This window comes from Loxodonta africana, chromosome 4 (genome assembly GCF_030014295.1).
Source record: "Loxodonta africana isolate mLoxAfr1 chromosome 4, mLoxAfr1.hap2, whole genome shotgun sequence".
NCBI lineage: Eukaryota > Metazoa > Chordata > Mammalia > Proboscidea > Elephantidae > Loxodonta > Loxodonta africana.
The window spans coordinates 144,662,002-144,684,484 of NC_087345.1; the positions used below are offsets into that span (position 1 = coordinate 144,662,002).

Below are 22,483 nucleotides of genomic sequence, written 5' to 3' on the forward strand. Positions count from 1 at the left end.
AAGCTAACAGACTCTTACACATCATCATGTTTCACTTCTTCTTCTTTTCTTTTTTTTTTTTTTGTAGACAGTTGACAATTCCTGAATATAAGGACTAAAAATTAAGTATATGAAATTACAGAACTTTTAAATCTTATCTGTCTTCCTGGGTCAGAAGGGAAAAAAGTTACCAGAAAGTTCACATCGAATTAGGAAGAGCGGTTTGAGGTAGAAGTTGGTGATTTTTTTTTTTCTTAAAAAAAAAAAAAAAAACTTTGCGAAAACCCATTTGAAAGGATGAATGAAATTCAAATTTGCGTATGTATGATTATACACACAAACACACACATATATGTATATATAGATACACATAAAACAGAGGACAAAATAATTTTCTGAAAGTGATTATCCTTAGATTTTCTAAAATGTCTATGAAGTTGCAGTTAGACTGGTAAGGAGCTTCCTAGGTATTATTTCCTAATGCAGAAAAAACAAAGTATACATCCTTGAAGCTAAACTTTTTGGACACATTAAATTATCACAGTGTTTTATGTAACATTTACTGATATTTCAGGTACATTAACCTGGAGTCAGATTCCTAATAGTTTTTTTTAGTATTTTCTTATAGCCAGTGAGGGTAGGAAAAAAAAAAATTAATTGAAGAATAAAAGAGAATTTCTTGAGGAATATGCTCATCAGTATTCTGTCAACATTCAAATATCATGTCATTTCATTTTTCACAAAATTAATCCTCAAAGACTTTAAATGACAGAGAGCCTACAACCATTCCAAGCTAGCTTTACAGATTAGGGCCCACTGAGGCAGAAAATGGGGCCCCGTGGGTCATGGACATGCCTTTCCATGAACTTTCTACTTAGTTGCCCCCTCTCTGGTCTGTGGCTGGGAAACGTAACATCCATCAGCCTTCTCAATATTCCAGAGGTATCCCTTGGCCCCTTACCTGCCACGTAGCCAGTTACCATGGTGAATGTCAATAATCCGCACACCAGCAAGCTTGGCTTCATCTTCCTGGGACCTGGGACTGGCTGCCTATTTGGGAGCAGTGAAGAAAAGATGTTTTTTCTACAGAATGCTGGATTTGCCTGTCAGCCTCTTCTTTCCATTGTGCCGGAAGGGTGGGGAAGAGAGGATCAATCCATTCAGGTTGTCACCCTTGCCGGTCCATCCAGTCTCTATAACAGTCAAGTGTTGCTCTCTTTAAGTATTAGAATGGTTTGCTCAGCCAGGAAATCGTGCCTGCCACTCTCTTCTTTGGCCTCAAGTATAGGAAGTGGTTTTTTGATGACAACATAGTTTGTGGTAATTTTTCAGACCAGGGTTTTTTTCAAGTTCAATTGCTGGGAGGTGTGGGCTGGGGTTGGTGAGAGGGATAGAGCTTCATTTCTGAATCCTTTCTGCGCTTCACCCAGAAAAGGAAAGGGAGATTCCCCTGCCGTTGAAGGAGAGGTGAGCAAGCACTTCTTGGCAGTGGTCTCATCTGGCTTTTCATAAACTGACGTCACCATAAAAAGAGGTCCTTCCCCAATTTCACAGCTCCCTGTAGTGTCAACAAGTACCACACAGGACACAGGAGCAAGACCGTGCCAAGAATGTCTTGGCCATAGGCGGGCATTTCCTTAAGTTGTCTGACCATGTCATTGCCATTGTTAGCTGCCGTCAAGTCAACCCCTGTGACCACCATGCATAAGGGGATTGAACTGTTGTGATCCACAGGGTTTTCATGGCTGATCCATTGGGTTTTCCTGGTTGATCGCCAAGCCTTTCTTCCTAGCCCATCTTAGTCTGGAAGCTCTGCTGAAGCCTATTCAGCATCAAAGCAAAACTCAAGCCTCCATTGACAGATGGGTGGTGGTTGAGCTTAAGGTGCATTGACCGTGAATCAAACCTGAGTCTCCTGCATGGAAGGCAAGAATTCTACCACTGAACCACCACTGCCCTCTGTCTGACTATAAACCAAAAAAAAAAAAAAAACCTGTTGCCATCAAGTCAATTCCAACTCATAGTAATGCCATGTGACAGAGTAGAGCTGTCCCCCATAGGGTTTTCTTAGCTGTAATCTTTACGGAAACAGATTGCCAGGCCTTTCACAGCAACAATAGGTGGGTTTGAACAGTCAATCTTTGGGTTCGAAGTTGAACACAAATCATTTGTGCCACTCAGGAGTCGTACTTAGATTCCTTTAAAATGTCTAGTGTGCTGCAAGGCTGGGTCTCCAACATTCAGGTATGAGTTGACTGACTGATATCCAGAATTTGTGAATAATCTCAGGTTTGAAATTGGTACTAACCATAATTTCACGACGATGTCCTGGGTTCCTGAAAGTGATTTGTCATTTTATAAGATAATTTGCCTCCAGGTTTGTCTTTCTCTAAAGGAATCATACTAAAAGTGGGCTTTGGTTTTAAACTTTGGACTTTTTTTAATAAATGAAATCTTATTTATTTAATGATCAGAGCTGTATTCTGGTTTTCATGAAATCATTGACTGTTTTGCTATCTGGAAGTTTGTATGCCCATTTTGAATCATATAGTCATAGTACAAAACAACTTTAAAAATATTAGAAAGCAAACAAAGATATTGGCAAAAGGAAGACCAGCTGGACAATCCAAAGCAGGTCATGGCTCCAACAAGCATTGCTCTCACCCCTAACATAAATCTCTCAGGAAGGCAATATCTCTAAAAAGAGTCTTAGAGTTCTAAAAATGAACTGAGTGGTCTCCAGGTTCCAGAGTTTGCAGACAAAAACAGTGATCTCTTTCAGGGGATGAGGGTACTTCAAAAATGTGAGATTACCTTTCAACATTTCCAAGTAGATACAGCCTCATTGCTAGAAACATTTTCAACTGCAGCAATTCCTATTACCCTCAGGGCCTGTCCCAGATATTAAGCTGGAGATCTTTCCTAGCTATTGTTACCATCATATAATTTTGAAAAAATCGCAAATTTACAGAAAAATTAGGAGAATAACACAAATAACTTTTTTCCCTAAACCATTTTGAAAGTAAATTGCCAATGTGATGTTTATCGCCCCTGAATAATGTGTATTTACTACAAACAAGAACATTGTCCAATGTCACTACAACTATAAAAAACTCATGAAATAACATTAATGCATTAAACCTGTTGCTGTCAAGTCGAATCCAACTCATAGCGACCCTATGGAACAGAGTAGAACTGCCCCATAGGGTTTCCAAGGAATAGATGATAGATTTGAACTGCCAATTTTTGGGTTAGCAGCCATTTAAATTTTTTTTTTTTTTAGCCATAGTTCTTAACCACTGTACCAGGGCTCCACCGATGCATTACTACCATTCAGTCCTCATACCCAGGTGTCTCTAGTGTTCTCCATAGTCTTTCACTCAACAGATCCTTTCAAAAGGATCCAGTTCAGAATAATTTGTTGCACTTAGTTTTCACGTTATCTTTAGCCTCCTTCAGTCTAGAACAGTTCCTCTATTTTTCCTCAACTTTCATAACCTCAACACTTTTGAAGAAGTTGGATCATCTTTTTTGTTTTCTCATGATTAGGTTCAGGTTTTGCACCTTTGGCAGGAACAACACAGAAGTGGTGCTGTGTTCTCTTCATTGCGTTCATTGTGTTCTTTCACAATTTTAGTTTATCCTATCGCTGATGATGTTCACTTTCATCACTTGATTAAAGTGGTGTCTCCCCAGTGCCTTCTCTTTCAAGTTACTCTTTTCCCCTGTGTAATAAATATTTTGTGAAGTTATGCAAATATCCCCTTGCTCAAACTTTTAATTTACTCATTTGTTTATTTATATCTGTATGGACTCATGATTTTCTATTTTATTCGATGGATTATAATCTATTATTAAAGTTCTTTATTTCAATGTTTAAATTGTCTCCTGTTTGTCCAGTGGGAGCCCATGTCCACGAGAGCTGGCTTTTGTGTCCTTTTGGCATATCCTCATTATTCTTTGAGTACTTCTTTGCTTTGGAAGCACAAAAAGATTTTTCAGGCTCATCTTGAACTTTCTGGAACCAGTCATTTTTTACGAAGAGTCTTGGTTCCTTTAGAGGAAAACGGCCTTTAGAAGCCAAGACCTGGGCACTAGCTGTATTCATTGCTATTGAGGTGTCACTGCTCCTAGTCTTTCCCTGTGGGCATAGCTAGGTAATACACTTGCATGCGTGCGCGCACACACACACACACACAGCTTTACACCTATATTTGTTTCTAGATCCATCTGTCTTAGTTATTTAATGCTGCTATAACAGAAGTACCACAAGTGAATGGCTTTAACAAACAGAAATTTATTCTCTCACAGTTTAGGGGGCTAGAAGTCTGAATTCAGCACACCAGCTCTAGGGGAATGCTTTCTCTCTCTTTGTTGGCTCTGGGGGAAGGTCCTCGACTCCTTTCAACGTCGTGGGCCTGGCGTTCCTTGGAGCTGTCCATGTATCTTGCCATCAATCTTCCCCTGGATCTAGGAGGTTCTGGTAGCAGGGATCCAGAGTCCAAAGGATGTGCTCTATTCCAGGCACTTTTTTTTTGGTGGCAGTGGGGTTCCCCTCTCTCTGCTCACTTCCCTCTCCTTTTACCCTTTGTAAGATAAAAGGTGATGCAGGCTATACCCAAAGAAAACTCCCCTTACAGCAGATCTGGGCTGTGACCTGATTAAGGGTGTTGCATCCCACTCTAATTCTCTTTAACATAATCTAATCTTGCCTCATCAACTATAGGCAGAGATTAGGATTTACAATACACAGGACAATTACATCAGATCACAAAATGGAGGACAAGCACACAATTCTGGGAATCATGGCCTAGCCATGTTGACACATATTTTAGGGGACACAATTCAATCCATGACACTATCTATATTGGAAGCCATGAATTCACATGAATATATCCCAGCATCCCCATTCTAATCCAGCACCACAGGGTTGAATGCTAGTGTTTTCTTCTGTATTTGTAACTCTTTTCCCTGACAGTGAGAAATTTGACTTTCATTATCACTAATATATTTACTTATTCGATCAATACCCCTATGTTACCAATCTCCTATCTCTATCACCACCCCCTTCCCCGTGCAGATACCCTTCTTCTGTCTGCTCAGGCTGATGCTCTCTTCTGGGCCAACTCCCAACCCTAAGTGAATGGCCTCCTCACCCTAAGGCTCCATGCCAGGCTAGCCATCCACCCCCACATGGACATCCTTCTGACCTTGTTCAGGCACTGAATCCCCATGCTGAGCCATCCCCCCTGTGGATGACCTGCTCAATTTGCTTAAGTTCTGATACCCTTGCCAACTCATCCCCATGCATCGACATCCTCCCCACCCTACTTGAGGGATACCCCTTTTCTACCTGCCAGTCTGTGTGGATCCTAACAGGTCTGACTTCCTACACTAGATTACCCTCCTTTGGGAACCCTCTTCACTCAGCTTAGATCTGACTTCTCATTCTAGACTGTCTCCCCACAGTGACACCCTCTTTACCTGTTTGGGCTGTGACACCCCACGCTGAGCTACAGCATCCCCTTCTACCAGAACACAACAGATACCTCCCTTGCTTTACTCCTCTTAACAGTTTTAGGACTGAATTTTCCAGAAAGGGAAAGAGAAGGGAAGGCTAGTGACCACCATTCATGAGTAAGGAAATAAAAGGAAAATGAGGCCAAAATTTGAAATTCAGACCAGCTCAGAGAATCAGCACATATGTTCACCGTAATGAAGAAGCAAGGAAAGCAAAACAATAATGATTTCCAAGCTTTTAATGTATTTCATTAAGTTTTTAAACTCTAAAGGGTATTAGGAATTCATATTTCTTATTGTTAAGTAACCTTGTTTGCTGAAAGTGATGAGGACTTGAAGCACTTACTGATGAAGACCAAAGACCACAGCCTTCAGTATGGATTACACCACAACATAAAGAAAACAAAAATCCTCACAACTTGACCAATAAGCAACATCATGATAAATAGAGAAAAGATTGAAGTCGTCAAGGATTTCATTTTACTTGGATCCACAATTGACACTCTTGGAAGCAAAAGTCAAGAAACCAAAAGATGCATTGCATTGGGTAAATCTCAGCAAACGACCTCTTTAAAGTGTTAAAAAGCAAACATATCACTTTGAAGACTAAGGTGCACCTGACCCAAGACATGGTGTTTTTAATTGCCTCATATGCATGTGAAAGCTAGACGAAGGATAAGGAAGACTGAAGAAGAATTGATGCCTTTGAATTGTGGCATTGGCAAAGAATTGAATATACCATGGACTGCCAAAAGAATGAACAAATCTGTCTTGGAAGAAGTACAACCAGAGTGTTCATTAGAAGCAACGATGGCGAGACTACGTCTCACATGCTTTGGACATGTTATCGGGAGGGATCAGTCCCTGAAGAAAGACATCATTCTTGGTAAAGTAGAGGATCAGCAAAAAATACAAAAACGCTCAACAAGATGCATTGACACAGTGGCTGCAACAACGGGCTTATGGATAACAATTGTGAGAATGGCACAGGACCAGACAGCGTTTCATTCTGTTGTACATAGGGTCACCATGAGTCAGAACCAACTTGATGGCACTTAACAACAACAACAACAACATTGTTAAGTAACAGTTACATGAAATTCAGTAATGCTTTCAGTTTTGTATGTTTCTTTTTCTTCTAGTAAGTTTAAGTAAAATTAAATTCAACATTCTCTACTGAAAATTTGGGAGAGATCACAGAAACACTAACCAGAACTTATGAGGTATACTTGTATTAAAGAAGGCAGCAAAATTAATTTCACAAATTAATTTATTGCTATACAAAATAATCTGAGTATGAATCATGATTTTTGTATTGCTTTACAAAAATGCCTCCCTCAACTCCTCCTCATAATGATTGGAAAAGTTAAATCAATTTTATTTTATTTTATTAGTAACAAAATAATGAAATATTAGCAAAATAGGTTAAATGCCTTTTATTTTACATTTTAAAATTATTAACAATGAAATACAAACCATTAAAATGAAAATAGTAATTTTGGGTTTTTTTTTTTAATCAAATAACGGTTTAATTTTTGAATGATGTCGCTGAGTTAGAGCCTTGTGTCAGAGGCCACATTAGACAATCCTTACATTCCATTCTGCACAGGTATATTAGCAGAAAGATTGTAGAAATTGCATATTTTCAATGTTTTTATACTGCTCAAAAAATTTATCAGTTGATTTACTTTCGAGAGTTCACTTCTCAATTTTTCAGAACTTGCAGGCTGGAGTTTTCATTTTCACTTTGAAATGTTAGGACTTGTTGCTTGTTCAAGTCAGTCCCAGCTGAAGAAGCCTGAGACTGCTTTTTGTTTAAAATTCTTTTTTTCAGTCAGAGAGCCAAGTCAACCATGATTATATGGTACAAATGTTGGATATTTGTTAAACAAAATAATATCACAAATACATGAAATTAAATACACAAGAAATTAAAACTTCAGTTACATAACGTACACCAAATCAAGTACTACTTGCCATCAAGTTGACTCTGACTCATGGTGATCCCATACGTGTTGGAGTACAACTGTGTTTATAGGGTTTTTAGTGGCAGCTTTTTTGGAAGTAGATCTCCAGGCCTTTCTTTCGAGGCAACCCTGGGTGGATTCGAGCCTCCATCCTTTTGGTTAGCAGCTGGTTGTATTAACTGTTTGCACCAACCTGACACAGATTTAAAAAACTAAACCCATCACCGTCAAGTTGAGTCTGACTCATAGTGACCCTATAGGACAGAGTAGAACTTCCCCATAGGGTTTCCAAGGAGGTGCTGGTGGATTCGAACTGCCAACTTTTTGGTCAGCAGCTGAGCTCTTAACCACTGTGCCACTGGGGCTCCTAACACAAACCAGGGACTAATAAATTGACAGCTGCAAAATGAAACTTGGTGTGATGGAGACTGCCAACAGTCCACCAAAACTGTTGTTCCTTTTTGTCTTAGGTACATGAATAGGATACATTTGTTAGCCTTCCCTAGCTTAGTGTGGTCATATAATGAACTTCTTGCCAAGAAACGTTAGTGTAAATGATGTTTAGCACTTCTGCCTTGCTTGCTCTCTGGGAATCCTTGGCTTTTCCTCTTTCCTGCTGGCTAGAATGGCCATGACCAGAGCGATTCCGGAAGCCAGGTGTTAAAAATGGCAGTTCTGTGCTCAGCCAGGGTTCCTGAATGACTGCAACATAGCTACCTATGACCTGGAATACATAACTCAAGTTGGTAATATGAGGAAGAAGTAAACTTTTTTTGTGCTTTAAGCCACATTATTGCTGGGCCATTTGTTACAGCAGAGTCCCTGGGTGGGGTAAACAGCTAATGAACTCAATTGCTAACTTTAAGGTTGGAGGTTTGAGTCCACCCAGGGGCACCTTAGAAGAAAGGCCTTAGTGATCTACTTCCAAAAAAATCAGCCATTGAAAACTGTGGAGCACGATTCTATTGTGACACATATGGGGTCACCATGAGTCCGAATTGACTCGACAGCAGCTGGTATCATACATCTTGCCCCACTGTATTGTAATTCGCTATTTACATGCCTTTTCTTCCTCTAGTCTAGTAGTTGTTAACCTTTTCTGGAATTAAGGATCCTTATGAGAATCTGGTGAAATCTGTGGTTCTTCCCTTGGAAAAAATTCACGTCAGTATACACCCAGTAATTCAGTAGGCAGTTTCATAGACACTTTGAACCAGAGGGTCCAAGGGCCTCAGGTTAAAGACATCTGTGCCAGACTGTGGGACTCTAGAGCACAGGTCTATGTCCAATATGTCTTTAAACTCGTGTCACCTAACACAATATATAACACATAAGGGTGTCCAACAGCTATTTGTTAAGTAAGACACATGCACATGAAAAATACAACTAACAGATATTAAAGCAATTTCAGACAAATTTTTCGTCAGTACCTGTAAAGATTTTGTTTCATATTTGCTGCAAGGAGGTGATATCCAAAAGGTCCAGGTCAAAGATTTCTTTCCTGGTAGAGAGTTTTTAGGAAGAAAAGGTAGCTTGAAAACACTGATGGATTAGGTTCAAGAAAGAAACATTTTGTTAAAGGTAACTGTCTTAGGCAGGGTTCGCTAGAGGAGCAAAACCAGTGAAGTGTAGATATATATACATACGTAGAGAGATTTAGTTCAAGGAAATGGCTTATGGAGTTGTGGAGGCTGGCAAGTCCCAAATCTGTGTGTTAAGCATCAGGCTGGAGGCTTCTCTTGATTCACGTGGTTGCAGGGGCTGATAAGCCCAAAATCTGTGGGAGTCAGCGAATCCCAAAATCTGCAGGTCAGATGGCAAGCTGCTGGCTCATATCCCAAGAACCAGAGGTCAGAGGTTGATGAGTTGGATGCAGAATCAAGAGAGAGCGAGTTTTGCCAGAATATCCATGTATATTGGATGCAGGCCACACACCCAAGGAAATTCTCCTTTCAACTGATCAGCTGCTCACATCAGATCCCAAAATGGAGGGTGATTACATAATATCTGCCAAACCATGGAGAACCATGGTCTAGCCAAGTTGACCATAACCTTAGCCATCACAGTAACTAAGTTACTCCCGGGACAGACGGTCAATTGTGCAGGTTGAGTCTCAGTTTATCAGGAAATTGCTCACCCTGATTATCAGAAATGCTTGGTGCTTCCTAGAAGAAGCTATTCATTACATCAGACGACAAATTTTCTGACCCAGTCTGTCTTATCTTAGATTTGAAATAATTTCCTTGCAGTAAAAGTCAGTTGCTGTAGTTGATTCTGACTCATGGTAACCCTATGTGTATCAGAATAGAAATGTGTTCCATACGGTTTTCAAAGGCTGATTTGTCAAATGTAGATCACCAGGCCTTTCTTCCAAAGGGCCTTTGGGTGGACTAGAACCTCCAACCTTTCATTTAGCAGCTGAGTGCCTTAACTGTTTGTATTATCCAGTGACTTGGAAAATGCTAACAATCATGATAAGAACAGGAACTCAGTACTGGGCTGATATGGTCAAGAAAGGTGTAAGAATTGCTTTGAAGGGTGGATGTGGGCTTTGTAGATGGATCCTGAGGTAGCAAGCATGGCCTACAATTGACCAGAAGTAGAGTTGGGGACATAGGTAATAGTAGTTAAGGGTAGAAAAATCTGTTGGATTCAGAGTAGGGTAGACTTTGAAGGACAGAATAAGATGTTTGGACTGCAGCCACTGAAGATGTCTAAAGAGGAACGGGACATAATACAGGTGATGTCATAGTAAGCCTGAGCTGTTGACATGCGCAGGAAAGAGCAAAGGAACAAGGATGTAGGAGGCTTAGAGACACGTCAGGATGTTCTCCAGCATGAATTAATGAGTTAATAAGGAGTTGAATGAAATGATGCAAATTGGAATGGCAAGGAGGGTTGATGTCAGAATATCTTGCAAAGGAAAACTGCGGTTTTAATAAAGAGCAGAAGTTGTGAGTTTTGGCAGAGGTAAAATTCACTGATTTGAGTTTTAACTTTTCCTTTCCATGAACATTCCCTGGCCCAGATGCTAGTAAACATGCAATGGAGAAAACAACACGGGGAGAGAGGAGAAGACAACACGTGATTGAATCCAGAAACATGAAGCTGAGGTAAGGTGAAGGTACGATTAGTGTGTAAGAGTTAGTTGTTCACTTTTGTGTATTCTCTCGTTCCCACTATATTTGATGGTACTTGAAGATAGAACTTAGTTTTTGGCATTTCTTATCCAGACTACTTTAAACCTTGGCTCCCCATTCCATTGATGAATTGTTGGCTTGTAACAGAAACAGTTCGTATTTGTCAGAGTCTAGGTTGGGAAGAAAGGAAGAAAAGAAGAGGAGTCGTAGGGGAAAGGGCGAGTCCCTGGATGGTGAAAACAGTTAACACACTTGACTGCTAACCAAAAGGTTGGAGGTTGTAGTCCACCCAGAGGTGCCTCTGTGGTGATCTGCTTCCAAAAAAATCAGTCATTGAAAACCCTACAGAGCACCGTTCTACTCTGATACACATGAGGTTGCCATGAGTCAGTCAATTCCACTGCAACTGGGGGGAGGGGGTAAAGGGGATAGGTGAGGAGAAATAAATCATCTTCCTTACCTTTTCTTTCATCTTCCTTTGTGGCTTGTCGATGATCATTTCAACAATGTCCCTAGTCCCAAATGGCACAGATGTAACAAAAAAATTTGGATGAAAGGAAGACGAAAGAAATGGATCATGATTGAGAGGATGCAGAAATAAAGAGTAAGGAGAAAAAAGAGGATAAGGAAAAAAGAGATAAGAAAGAAGTGAACACAGTGAGAAATGGTGAGTCCTCCTTGCTAATGGGTACCACAGCTTACTAACTCCTCATCATGGGAAGATGGTGTCACACTGGAGACTAAAGGTCGCTAAGACGAGCTCTTTATTGAATACACTTATTACTGTTGTCAGGTATTAAACACTGGTTTGCCAAGGCATGCTTGACATTGAGGGGTTATAGAGGCTCTATAGCAGAAAAGAAATGGTGGACAATGGAGAGGTGGAATTGGAGGAAAGTGACAGGATAAAGTAAAAAGACAAGAGAAATTTTGGGGAAACAGTAGGAGAGCATAAAAACAATTTAAAAAATCATTTGAAAAATAATAGTTAGCAATTCACTTTGAAATGTTAATCCTTTCCCCTAACATTCAAAAAAAAGCTTGAGTAAAATTCATGACAAGGAGGGTTGATGTCAGAATATCTTGCAAAGGAAAACTGCAGTTTTAATAAAGAACAGATGTTGTGAGTTTTGGCAGAGGTAAAATTCACTGATCTGAGTGAATTAACTTTGAGGTGTTAAAATGCTGAGCACAGCTTTCTCTGTGAACTAGGGACAAGAGGGAAGGCTGTTTATCCCAGGAATCACGTGAGTTTTCTCCTCTCTTTCCTGCTGCTGTCCTGTTACCACTTCAGTGCTTACTAGCGTCTTCACCAGGGAAATCCATGGGAAGGGAAAGCCGAAACTCAGATAAAAGAATTTCACTTCTGTCAAGTAGTCCATCAACAAATGTTGACTGAGTACCTGCAATTAAAAAAAGCACTATGCTAGGATCTGGAGTGAGATCCAAAACATGAAGACACGGTCCCTCCTCTGAGGATGCTCACAATTGACTCCAAGAGAAAAAGAGATAGGACTTGAAAAGGGAAATGGCTGATCAGTTCTGCAGGGAACCTTTAAAGAGGCCAGCCCTGCCCTACCCAGCTGGCACCACATAAAAGCAGCCTCACCCTCTCATGTCACCGTCTCATTTCTCTAGAAGAGTAAGGCACTGAGCTGTCGCCTCAGGGTCAAAATCTAAAGAGAGGAAAAGCCTTTGCTTTCTTGGACAGTGGCAGTATACTGACCGAAGTATTAATAGTTGCAGAGACCTGGTGTTTACATATTTGACATTCTTGTTAGCTTCAGTAATAGAGGTTGTTGTCCAAGCCTGTGGTATCCCAGGCCTTTCTGTTCTTTATCCCTTAGATCTGGACCTGAAACCTCCATCTGAGGTTCCGTAATTTACTTTTTACAAAGCTCATGTGCTCTTCGTGTTTCCTTTATAGCTAGATAGCCCCCCTCAAGTTGACTCTGACTCATGACGACTTTATGTACAACGGAATGAAACAAAGCCTGGTCCTGTGTCACTTCCACAGTTGCTGGCACGTTCAAGTTCATCATTGCGGCTGTTGTGCCAATCCATCTCTCTGAGTGTCTCTCTCCCCTTCCCTCCCTGGCCCTTTACTTCACCACCAAACAGGATGTCCTCCTCCAACGATTGATCTGTCCCAATGATGTGTCCAAAGCAAGCAAGTTGAACAGTGTTCTGTTATGATCCACAGGTTAATTTTTGGCCTTTCTTCCTAGTTTGTCTTAGTCTGAAAGCTCTGCTGAGACCTGTCCACCATGGGCTACTCTGCTGGTATTTGACATACCAGTGGCAGAGCCTGCAGCATCATGGCAACACGTAAGCCACCATAGTACGACAAACTGACTTCACGGTAGTAGGCATATCCTTTAGTATAATTCAATGCGATGAATACCTATTGAGGATCCAGGAACTAGGCAACCATCCAGGGTCTGGCAGATGCAAAAACAAATAAAAAAGGGTTCCCGCTCTCAAAGAGTCTGCAATCTAATTGTGGGTGTTGGGGAACAGAAAAGTCTGTAACTGCAAACACATATGTCAAATTGATGATCCCAAGAATAGTAAATAAATCATGCTTTCAATAAAACTGTTCTTCAATACACATTAAGTGGGTGGCTGGGTAGATGGATGGACAGTATCTACGGTGACAGATACCTTCCATCATTTGCAAGCATGTAAGAACCCTTCAGGTTTTGCCCCAGTTGGTGCTGTGCAAACAGTCTCATTTCTCTCAAACACCGGTTGAGAACGCTGCTGCCAATTCTACGAACCTACAGGTGCATCCTGTTATTGTGACTCTGAGTTGAATTTCTACAGTTTGTAATTTCCACTAGATTTTACCAGATGGGGCACAGGGGTCCTGTGGAAAGCTGAAATCCACAATGAACCAGACAACTTCCTCCCCTACTGAAATGTCTAGCTCCCAAGGAGCTATTTGACTGTTGTGAATTGCCCCGCCCATGAAATACCACAAAGGCAACCATTTGGGAGAAAAGGAGGACAGTTGGTTTGTATGAATCATAAGCTAAGTGTTCAGTCCCTAACAGTTGAAGATTGACTTTGACTTTGCCATCATTTTGTAGCTTACAGTGACCATTCCTGTTGGACATTGTCAAAACGTCAGGTTCCTTTACCCCATTGCCATTCAAGAGAAGGATGTGTGTGCTGAATGGATACCTCGCCTCTTCCATCTGGCTCTAGTTCAGAAATGGTGACTATATTTCTCCTCTCAAGCCAACACTGATCATTTACTAACGGCTGTCTGGGGTAAAGACTGAGGCACTAGCTGAGCTCAGTGGGCCGTAGGTGTTCAGAAGCGGGTGTGAAGACAAGACTGTATCACTCTTTGTCTAGACTTCTACAATCACTTTCCAACTGGCTTCCCTGACTCAACTGTATCTCCCCCCACCTCCATAATTCTTATACATTGTTTCCGGTTTAATCTTCCTGAAGTACAACCGTAATTTTGTTCCTCTCCTTATCCAAAACTAAGTGTCTTTGGAAAGTCTGTGTCTTTGGAATGAAGCCCCAATCCCTTAGCTTGGCATTCAAGACCCTCCACAACATGCTCTAACCTATCTTTTTTAACATTAACTCTCCACTATTCTCGTTCAGCCCTGGTGGCAGAAAAGATTAAGTCCTCAGCTACTAACCAAAACTTTGGCAGCTTGAACCTACCCAGAGGTACCTAGGAAGAAAAGCCTGGCAATCTGCTTCCAAAATGTCACAACCATGAAAAACCTATGGAGTGCAGTTCTACTCTACACTTAAATCAGAATCAACTCGATGGCAACTGGTTTATTCTTCATAGAGTCCAGAGTCCATAGGTGGTGCAGACAGTTGGCACTCAGCTGCTAACAGGAAGGTTAGAGGTTCAACTTCACTCAGAGGTGCCTGGGAAGAAAGGCCTGATGATCTACTTCTGAAAAATCAGCCATTGAAAACTCTGTGGCGCACAGTTCTACTCTGACACACATGGGGGTAGCCATGAGTCAGAGCCGACTAGGCAACAACTGGTTTTATTCTCCTTCATGCTGTCTTTGCTGTAGAAAACAAACAAACAAAAAACTCTAAAAAAAAAAAAGACCTGCTCGGTATCCCCCCACTATGCCTTCCTCTTCCTTTGTCCTCTCTGCCAAATCCGTAAATCCAAATCTAACTTACTCAAATGCTACCTCCTAAAAGTTGTCTGCCCTCTACCTCCACCTGAGTGCTCTCACTCCTCTGAACTGTTACCCTATCTGCATCTCAGTAATGTAGTAATCACTAGTCAGAATCTACTTGACAGCAAAGTGTGTTTGTGTGCGTGCGTGTGTGTGTGTGTGTGTGTGTGTAGCATTGATTTTGGCACAGTGGTTAAGAGCTTGGCTGCTAACCAAAAGGTCGGCAGTTTGAATCCACCAGGTGCCCCTCGGAAACCCTATGGGGCAGTTCTACTCTGTCCCGTAGGGTCAGTATGAGTCAGGATTGACTCGAGGGCAAAATATATATATATACATGCGTATATACATTTTTAATATATATATATATGGCAGACACTGTGCTAAGCATTTGACATGTGTGATCCCATTGACTTCTCACAGCAATCTGCTGAGGTAGGTGTACACTCACAATTTCCATTTTGCAAACGAAGACGTTGAGTTTCACTGTGGTTGTGGAACTTGCCCACATTCACGTAATTAGTAAGGGGTGGAGTCCTGTCTGATTCCCCAGGTCTTTCTAACTCTTAAACCTGCCACTGTCACATTGCTGTCAGAGCATATACCCATTCATAACTGTGTTGTAGCTCTCTGGAGACACGTCTGATTAGTGCAACTTGACTGCAAGCGTCTTTAGAGGCAGGATATGCGCTTAAATCACCTTTTTATCCCCAGTGCCTTGTGTAGTACTTTGCATATAAATAGACACCTAGTAAGCATCTGTTGAATGAATGATTGTGTGGAGAACCCTTTATGGCTCTGATTTTGGGAAACAAGACTAGTATGGCATCAACCTTAACTATTTTTCATCAGGCTTTTTACCTTATGGAATAGGATTTGAGGAAAAATCATTCGATTGTGGTATAGCTGAGTCTGTTGTGTTGTTAGGTGCCATGCGGTAGAGTCAATTTTCAAATCATAGCGATCCCATGTGACAGAATAGAACTTCCCCATAGGGTTTTCAAGGCTGTAGTCTTTACAAGACCAGATCACTAGCTCTTTTTCCCATGGAGTGGCTGGGTGGGTTCTAACTGCCAACCTTTTGGTTAGCAGCTGAGTGCGTAACCGTTGTACCACCAGGGTTCCTATATCCGAGCCTAGAGTCTATAATTATGCATTATATTACAAAGAGTTTAATTGTAATTGCACTTCAGTTTCAATAGGCAAGAACAGCCTGTATTCTCAACTACAAAATCAAAAGAATTGGATGCAATTAGCCGGCTGAGGTAAGCCCCTCTCTTTTAGGAGCAGGCTGTTCTCTTTGATTCTGGACTTGCCTCTCCTTAAGATCAGTTAGACCTCCAGAACTGAGCTGAGTAACCCTGTCTTCTGAGTATATGAGGCAATGAAGGGTGAGGAGGGGGAAGTATAACATTTTGCTTATTTTAGGTCCCGAGCAACTCTGGCCCCCTCCATTAAAACTCACAGCTTTCTCCACAATTCTTCCCGGCAGCTTCTAGTTTCAAAACTTGAGTGGGAAAAAAAATTCAACAGGGATTTCCTGGGTAATGAGGCCAGAGGATTATTTACATATAGACAAATTTTTTCACATGACGTCTGAAGGGTTAAACTAGAACAGAGGTCTGAAGAACCTAGAAATGACATTAACAAGTGGCTAAATTCATGGAATTCAAGTATCTGTTTCATCAGCCTTGCCCAGATGGGGTATTCACAATACCTGGAATTGACGAAATTGATTTTTCTGAGAAGTTCAAAACTTTTTGTGTGAGGAGCCTCATTTTTTTCCCTCCCCAACCCACTGTGAAATACGCTGTTCCTTCTTTGACAGATGAAGAGATTGAGATCTGTTGATACTAGATGAATTTCACCCAGTGGTAGAATGGGAGTAATATCTAACTTTCTCACCTCCCTTTTACTGAAAAGCCCCATCTCTATTCTACTGTTAAACGTACTTCCTCACATTGGTAATTGGTCTGTTTTATATGAAGAAGGTAATTCCTAATTCTCTGCTGAGATCAATTTTGGCGCTCTGTTACAACTATTTATTGAGTACCTACTATGTGCCAGGCACACAAATACTGAGACTATAGTAAGAACAAAGTAGACAAAATCCTTACCTTTATGGAGCTTGCATTTTGATGAGGCAGACTGACTATAAGCAAATTAACAAATCGGTGTATAATGTACTATTCCATGGTGATAAGTGTTACAAAGAAAAACAATGGAGGCAAGTAAAACATGCCAGGCATGGGGGTAGAGAAGATTATGTTTTAGGTGGAGAGGTCAGGAAAAACCCCGCTGAGGTGGTGACATTGGGCAGAGATCTGAAAGAAGTGAGGCAATAAGCTATTTGGGTGAAAGGCATCCCTGTAGCAGGAATGAGCTTGATGTCCTAGAAACAACAGGCTGGTGTGAGTGGAGTCAGCCAGGCGACAGAGAAGTAAGAGATGTAGGACTGAACAGTGAGTAGAGACTAGATTGTTTAAGAAACTGTAGAACAGGTAAGGAGTTTGAGACTTTAATGAGCGTGATGGGAAGCCACTGGAAGGATGAGAGCGGGGGAGCAAAGTAACAGGTTATTGCAGTTGTCTAAGCAAGGAGATAGTGGTTTGGACTGGGAGGATCACAGCGGAAGTGTGAGAAGTAGCCAATTTTGGGATGCAGTTTAAAACTAGAATCCACAGAACTTGCTTGATTGTTTGGTTGAGGAGTGTAAGGAAAATAGAAGAATCAAGTATGACTCAGATTTTTGGCCTGAGTATTGAACAAAAGATGTTGCCATTTACTGAGTAGGGAAACCAAGATCAAACCAAACCCAGTGCCATGAGTAGAAGTGTTTCATAGAGTTTTCAAGAAGCGCCTGGTAGATTCCAACTACCGACCCTTTGGTTAGCAGCTGTAGCACTTAACCACTAGGCCACCAGGGTTTCCCTGAGTAGGGAAGCTGGGTAGAAAGAAAGTGATTTAGTATTATGGGAGACAGGTGGAGTCAAGAGTTCTGTTTTGACCATTGTAATTGACATCTAAGCAGAGATGTCGTTTTAGACAGTTGGAAAAACAAGTTGTTTGAGGAGTTGTGCTCTAAAAAGGAACAGAGAATATAGGGCAGTAGCTGGAAGGAGTTGTGGAGGACTAGGAAGTTTTTTGCTTCTTTGTTTGTTTTCTAAAGAGTTATTATAGTGTAGCGGTATGCTGGTGGCAATGCTGAAGAGAGGGGATAGTTGGGAGTAGGGAGTGGGCAGGACAGTGGGGGTGGGTTAGGCGTGGGAATAATGGGGGTGGGGATGGGGTGATTTACTACACTGGGTGATGGGTGACACCAACCCTAGTGACACCACTGCCTTGGTGGCTCCTTCCCCAGTGGTGCTGGACTGCCCACTGCCATTGCAGACCCTGGGGTCATTTTAGTGTCACCCCCTCTGACAGTGTCAAGGAGTGCGATGTACACTCCAGCACCCTCCTAGTGACTCCGCTGGACCAAGGCAGCTTTGGGAGCTTTGTGGGAAAGTATGGGCTGTCAATCTAATGAACCAGCTTTGCATGACTCTCTCCACAATTCTCAGTTTCTTGTTGTCAATGCATGTTCTCAAGAGAGCATCTGATTGGCCATAGGCAAACAATGAATTGAATTTCCTTAAGATGGAAACCCTGGTGGTGTAATGATTAAGTGCTACAGTTGCTAACCAAAAGTTTGGCAGTTTGAATCCACCGGGCGCTCCTTGGAAACTCTATGAGGCAATTCTACTCTGTCCTATGGGGTTGCTATGAGTCAGAATCGACTTGACGGCAGTGGGTTTGGTTTTGGTTTAAGATGGGTCCATTTCTTGACCAATCAACTCTGCCAGGGGGCCATGGTCACATAGTATGATTATGGCAATGGGGGTTAGTTCTGGAAGATGGTAATCCTTGGCTGAGTAGGAATCCCAAAAGAGAATAAGATTATCTCAGAAATGTAAAAGGGAGAATATTGAAAGAATGAATTAATTAGGATATGTGGCACTATCAACAACTCTTGCTTCTACATTTGATGAATTTCTACAGCAATTTTATAATGTCAGCTTGGCTTCTTTCTGGCACTAAACATGCTTCTTTGAGACTGTCTTCCTTGCAGTTAATTATTTTAAACAGAAAAACTCAAACTATCGGAATAAACATAATAAAAACATAGATGAGAATTATATCGCCTGCAAAATATTGTATTCAGAATATATAAAAGCTCACTAAACATGATGATTTTGTTGTTTCCTGTTTTATATACTTGTTCCCCTGATGGTTCACGTACACACATCTCTTCCTCACTCCAGCCCCTCTGTGAAATAGAAGACCTTATAATTTATTTGAAGAAATGATACATTCATACGTATAACTGGCTTAAGAACCATAACACTGATATATAGGGAAATTTTTAAGAAGAGAATGGAAACTGACTACATCCATGTTAATAGAAAGCCAAGTAAAGTCAGGAGCTACTTTCAGAAGGCACAGAAACTGGGAGTAACTTGGGTCACAGTAACTTAATAAGCTCCTTGAACTAAAAGAGTGAGAAGTAGAGGGCTGAGAATCAGGCTAGTGACGTCCATTTTGCTCTGCAGTTTTCTATGTGGGCTATAGGCCTTTTATGAAGAGCATTTTCAGAAGAATGCCAGTGATATAAGTAACTTCTGATTAATAATAATGGTAACGACTAGGCAAGCATTATTTCAGACATTTGGTACCTGTCCCACCTTTGGGTCATGCCTAAGCCTTCCTAGACAGACATGCATTTCAGTTATTTAACCTAATGGTCTTCAAACACTCTTAAAGCAGGAAAACTTCCTTCTTCTTTTTCTTCTTGAAAATTATATGCTGTAGAATTACAACATTTAAACTTGGATAAAAGCAGAGTCACTCTAGTTGAGATGGGTGTAGAAGGACCCAAAGCACTCCCACTCAGCCTTCCCCTATCCCCTGTGGTGTTTGCTAAGGCACCATCACAACATCTGGGGCTCAGCAGAATATTTTGGAAATCTACCGAGGGTGAGTCACTTGGTGAAGTATGCAGAAGCAGCTGCATAAAATCAACAGATAGACACTTAAGATTAGAATATAGCACTGAAAGGGCATACTCAATTCTATGCCCCCCTTAGGAGGGGAGAAAGAATCTTGCAATATGTCAAGGTGTATATCTGCATGAAAAGGTATCACACTAGGAATAGAAAGAGCCAGGAAATATTTGAATGAAGATAAAAAACACATAGAGGCTGCATACATTCTAATAAAGGAATATCTTTTAGAAACCTCATTATTCAGAGGAAGGGCCAAGATGGCAGAGTAGTCAGATGCTTCCAGCGGTCCCTCTTACAACAAAGACCTGAAAAAAAAAGTGAATCAATTATATATGAAAATCTAGGGGCCCTGAACAAAGGCAAAGTTGAGGAATCAGACTGAGGGGCAAGGGGAGGTAGAGACAATTCAGAAGCAGCAAGGTGTTGCTAGACCTGACTCAGTGGGAATGGACACCCCACAGGCCGGATCCGTTGGCGTGAGCACAGTGAAACAAGCAGAGGCATTCGGGACACGTTTTCCACACTGGGAGAGACCGAGGAGCAGAGAGTTTGCTCACGTCTCCAGAATCAGCAAAAAGCAGTACTCTTGGCAAAAGATAAGTACTTGCGTCTAATCTACCATGTGGACAAAAAAACACCCCTTTGGAAAAAATTCTCTCCCATTTAGCTGACCCTTCCCTACTCTGCACCAGGTCCCAAGCTGGCTTCAGTGATGGCCTCTTTCCCTGTGCTGGAAGTAAAACCTGTTGTGCGCCTGAGCCATCCACCCGGTCTTGGAGAAGGAACAAATTAACGAATAGGGGGGGAAAACTAATCTGCCAGCTCCCCTAAGTGGGTAACTCAGGGCAGAAACAGCTCCTTTGCCTAGGCACATGTATAAGCAGTCCAGGGCCTTTGAGTGCCTTGCACCCTTGCATAGACCTGTGTGGGCCAATTTCAACAGTGTAGGCCCTCATTAGCACAGTACAACAGGGTATATAACTGAAGTCTAGCTTCAACTGTTTCAGCTATATGGTGGAAAGGCAGGTTTGTGACATTTGCCACAGCTCTGCCTATTAAGCAGGGACTTTACCTACCCACATCAGGGGCCTGAGAACTTGTAGCTTCACCCATGCCACCTAGACACCCTCCATAGGGGGTCCAAGAAAAAGTGGTGCCTCCCACTCTTACAGCCAACAGCACTGGGTGCCCATAGTCTGGCTGCAAAACCCACACACCAAGGTGCTTTAGGGAAAAGGGACATGCTTTCCTCATAGACGCTCAGGGGCAGTTGTCAGTCCCCTGCCTTTCTCAGCACGTGGTCCCCTACTGCAGCCAGATACCTGTGCCTACACCAATCACACCTGCTCACCTAAAACTGCAAGTAAGAGTCTGCTCCACACACTTGGTGACTGACTCCTGGACACATGAGCTGAATCTCTACAAGAAACGTAAATGGACTCCTGGACTCATATACCTAGTAACAGATTTAGCCACCTGGTGACAGGACACTAGAGCTTCAAAGGCACCAATAATCAAACTAGCTCACTGAAGCAGCCTATTTGGACATATCAAAACAAAACAAAACAAAACAAGAAGCTAGGACATAGTAAACAAACATAAAATAAATATATACAATAACTTATTGATGGCTCAGAGACAACGGTCAATATCAAATCACATAAAGGGGCAGACCATGATGACTCCAGCAAGCTCTCAAAACAAAGAATCAAGAATTCTTCCAGATGAAGACAACTTTCGGGAACTATGAGAGGTAGAATACAAAAGATTAATATACAGAACTCTTCAAGAGGTCGGGAAGGAGATCAGGCAAAATGCAGAACAAGCCAAGGAATGCATAGGCATGTTATTAGAGGAACTTATGAAGATTAGAAAAGAGCATAATGACAAATTTAATAGACTGCAAGAACCCATAGAGAGACAGCAAACAGAAATTCGGAAGATTAACAATAAAATTTCATAATTACACAGCTCAATAGACAGTCTTAGGAGCAGAACTGAGGAACTGGAAGTTAGAATTAGTAAGACTGAAGATAAAGCACTTGACACAAACATATTTGAGGAAAAGTCAGATAAAAGAATTTTAAAAAATGAAGAAGCCCTAAGAATTATGTGGGGCTCTATCAAGAGAAATAACCTATAAGTAATTGGAGTACCAGAACAGGGGGGGATAACAGAAAATACAGAGAGAATTGTTGAAGATCTGTTGGCAGAAAACTTCTCTGATATCATGGAAGATGAGAAGACATCTATTCAAGATATCCATCGACCCCACACAAGGTAGATCCCAAAAGAAAGTCACCAGGACATATTATAATCAAACTTGCCAAAACCAAACAAACACAGAGAATTTTAAAAGCGGCTAGGGATAAATGAAAAGTCACCTACAAAAGAGAGTCAAAAGGAATAAGCTCAGACTACTCAGCAGAGACCATGCAGGAAAGAAGACAATGGGATGAAATATGTAAAGCCTTGAAGGAAAAAAACTGCCAGCCAAGAATCATACATCCAGCAAAGCTGTCTCTCAAATATGAGGGTGAAAGTAAGATATTTCCAGATAAACAAAAATTTAGAAAATTTGCAGAAACCAAACCAAAATTACAAGAAATACTAAAGGGAGTCCTCCAGTTAGAAAATCAATAACATCGGGTGACAACCCAAGA

At 41.4% G+C, this 22,483-nt stretch overlaps 1 protein-coding gene across 1 annotated transcript in view; it reads right to left on the reverse strand.

Moving 5' to 3' along the window:
* The window catches only part of IL2RA (interleukin 2 receptor subunit alpha), a 78,923-nt gene extending 77,416 nt beyond the window's left edge, over nt 1–1,507 (reverse strand). The window contains exon 1 of the mRNA XM_023548949.2: nt 941–1,507. Coding sequence (XP_023404717.2) covers nt 941–1,004 — 64 coding nt within the window. The 5' untranslated portion in view covers nt 1,005–1,507. The remainder of the gene's footprint in view (nt 1–940) is intronic.
* Nucleotides 1,508–22,483: the final 20,976 nt, after the last annotated feature.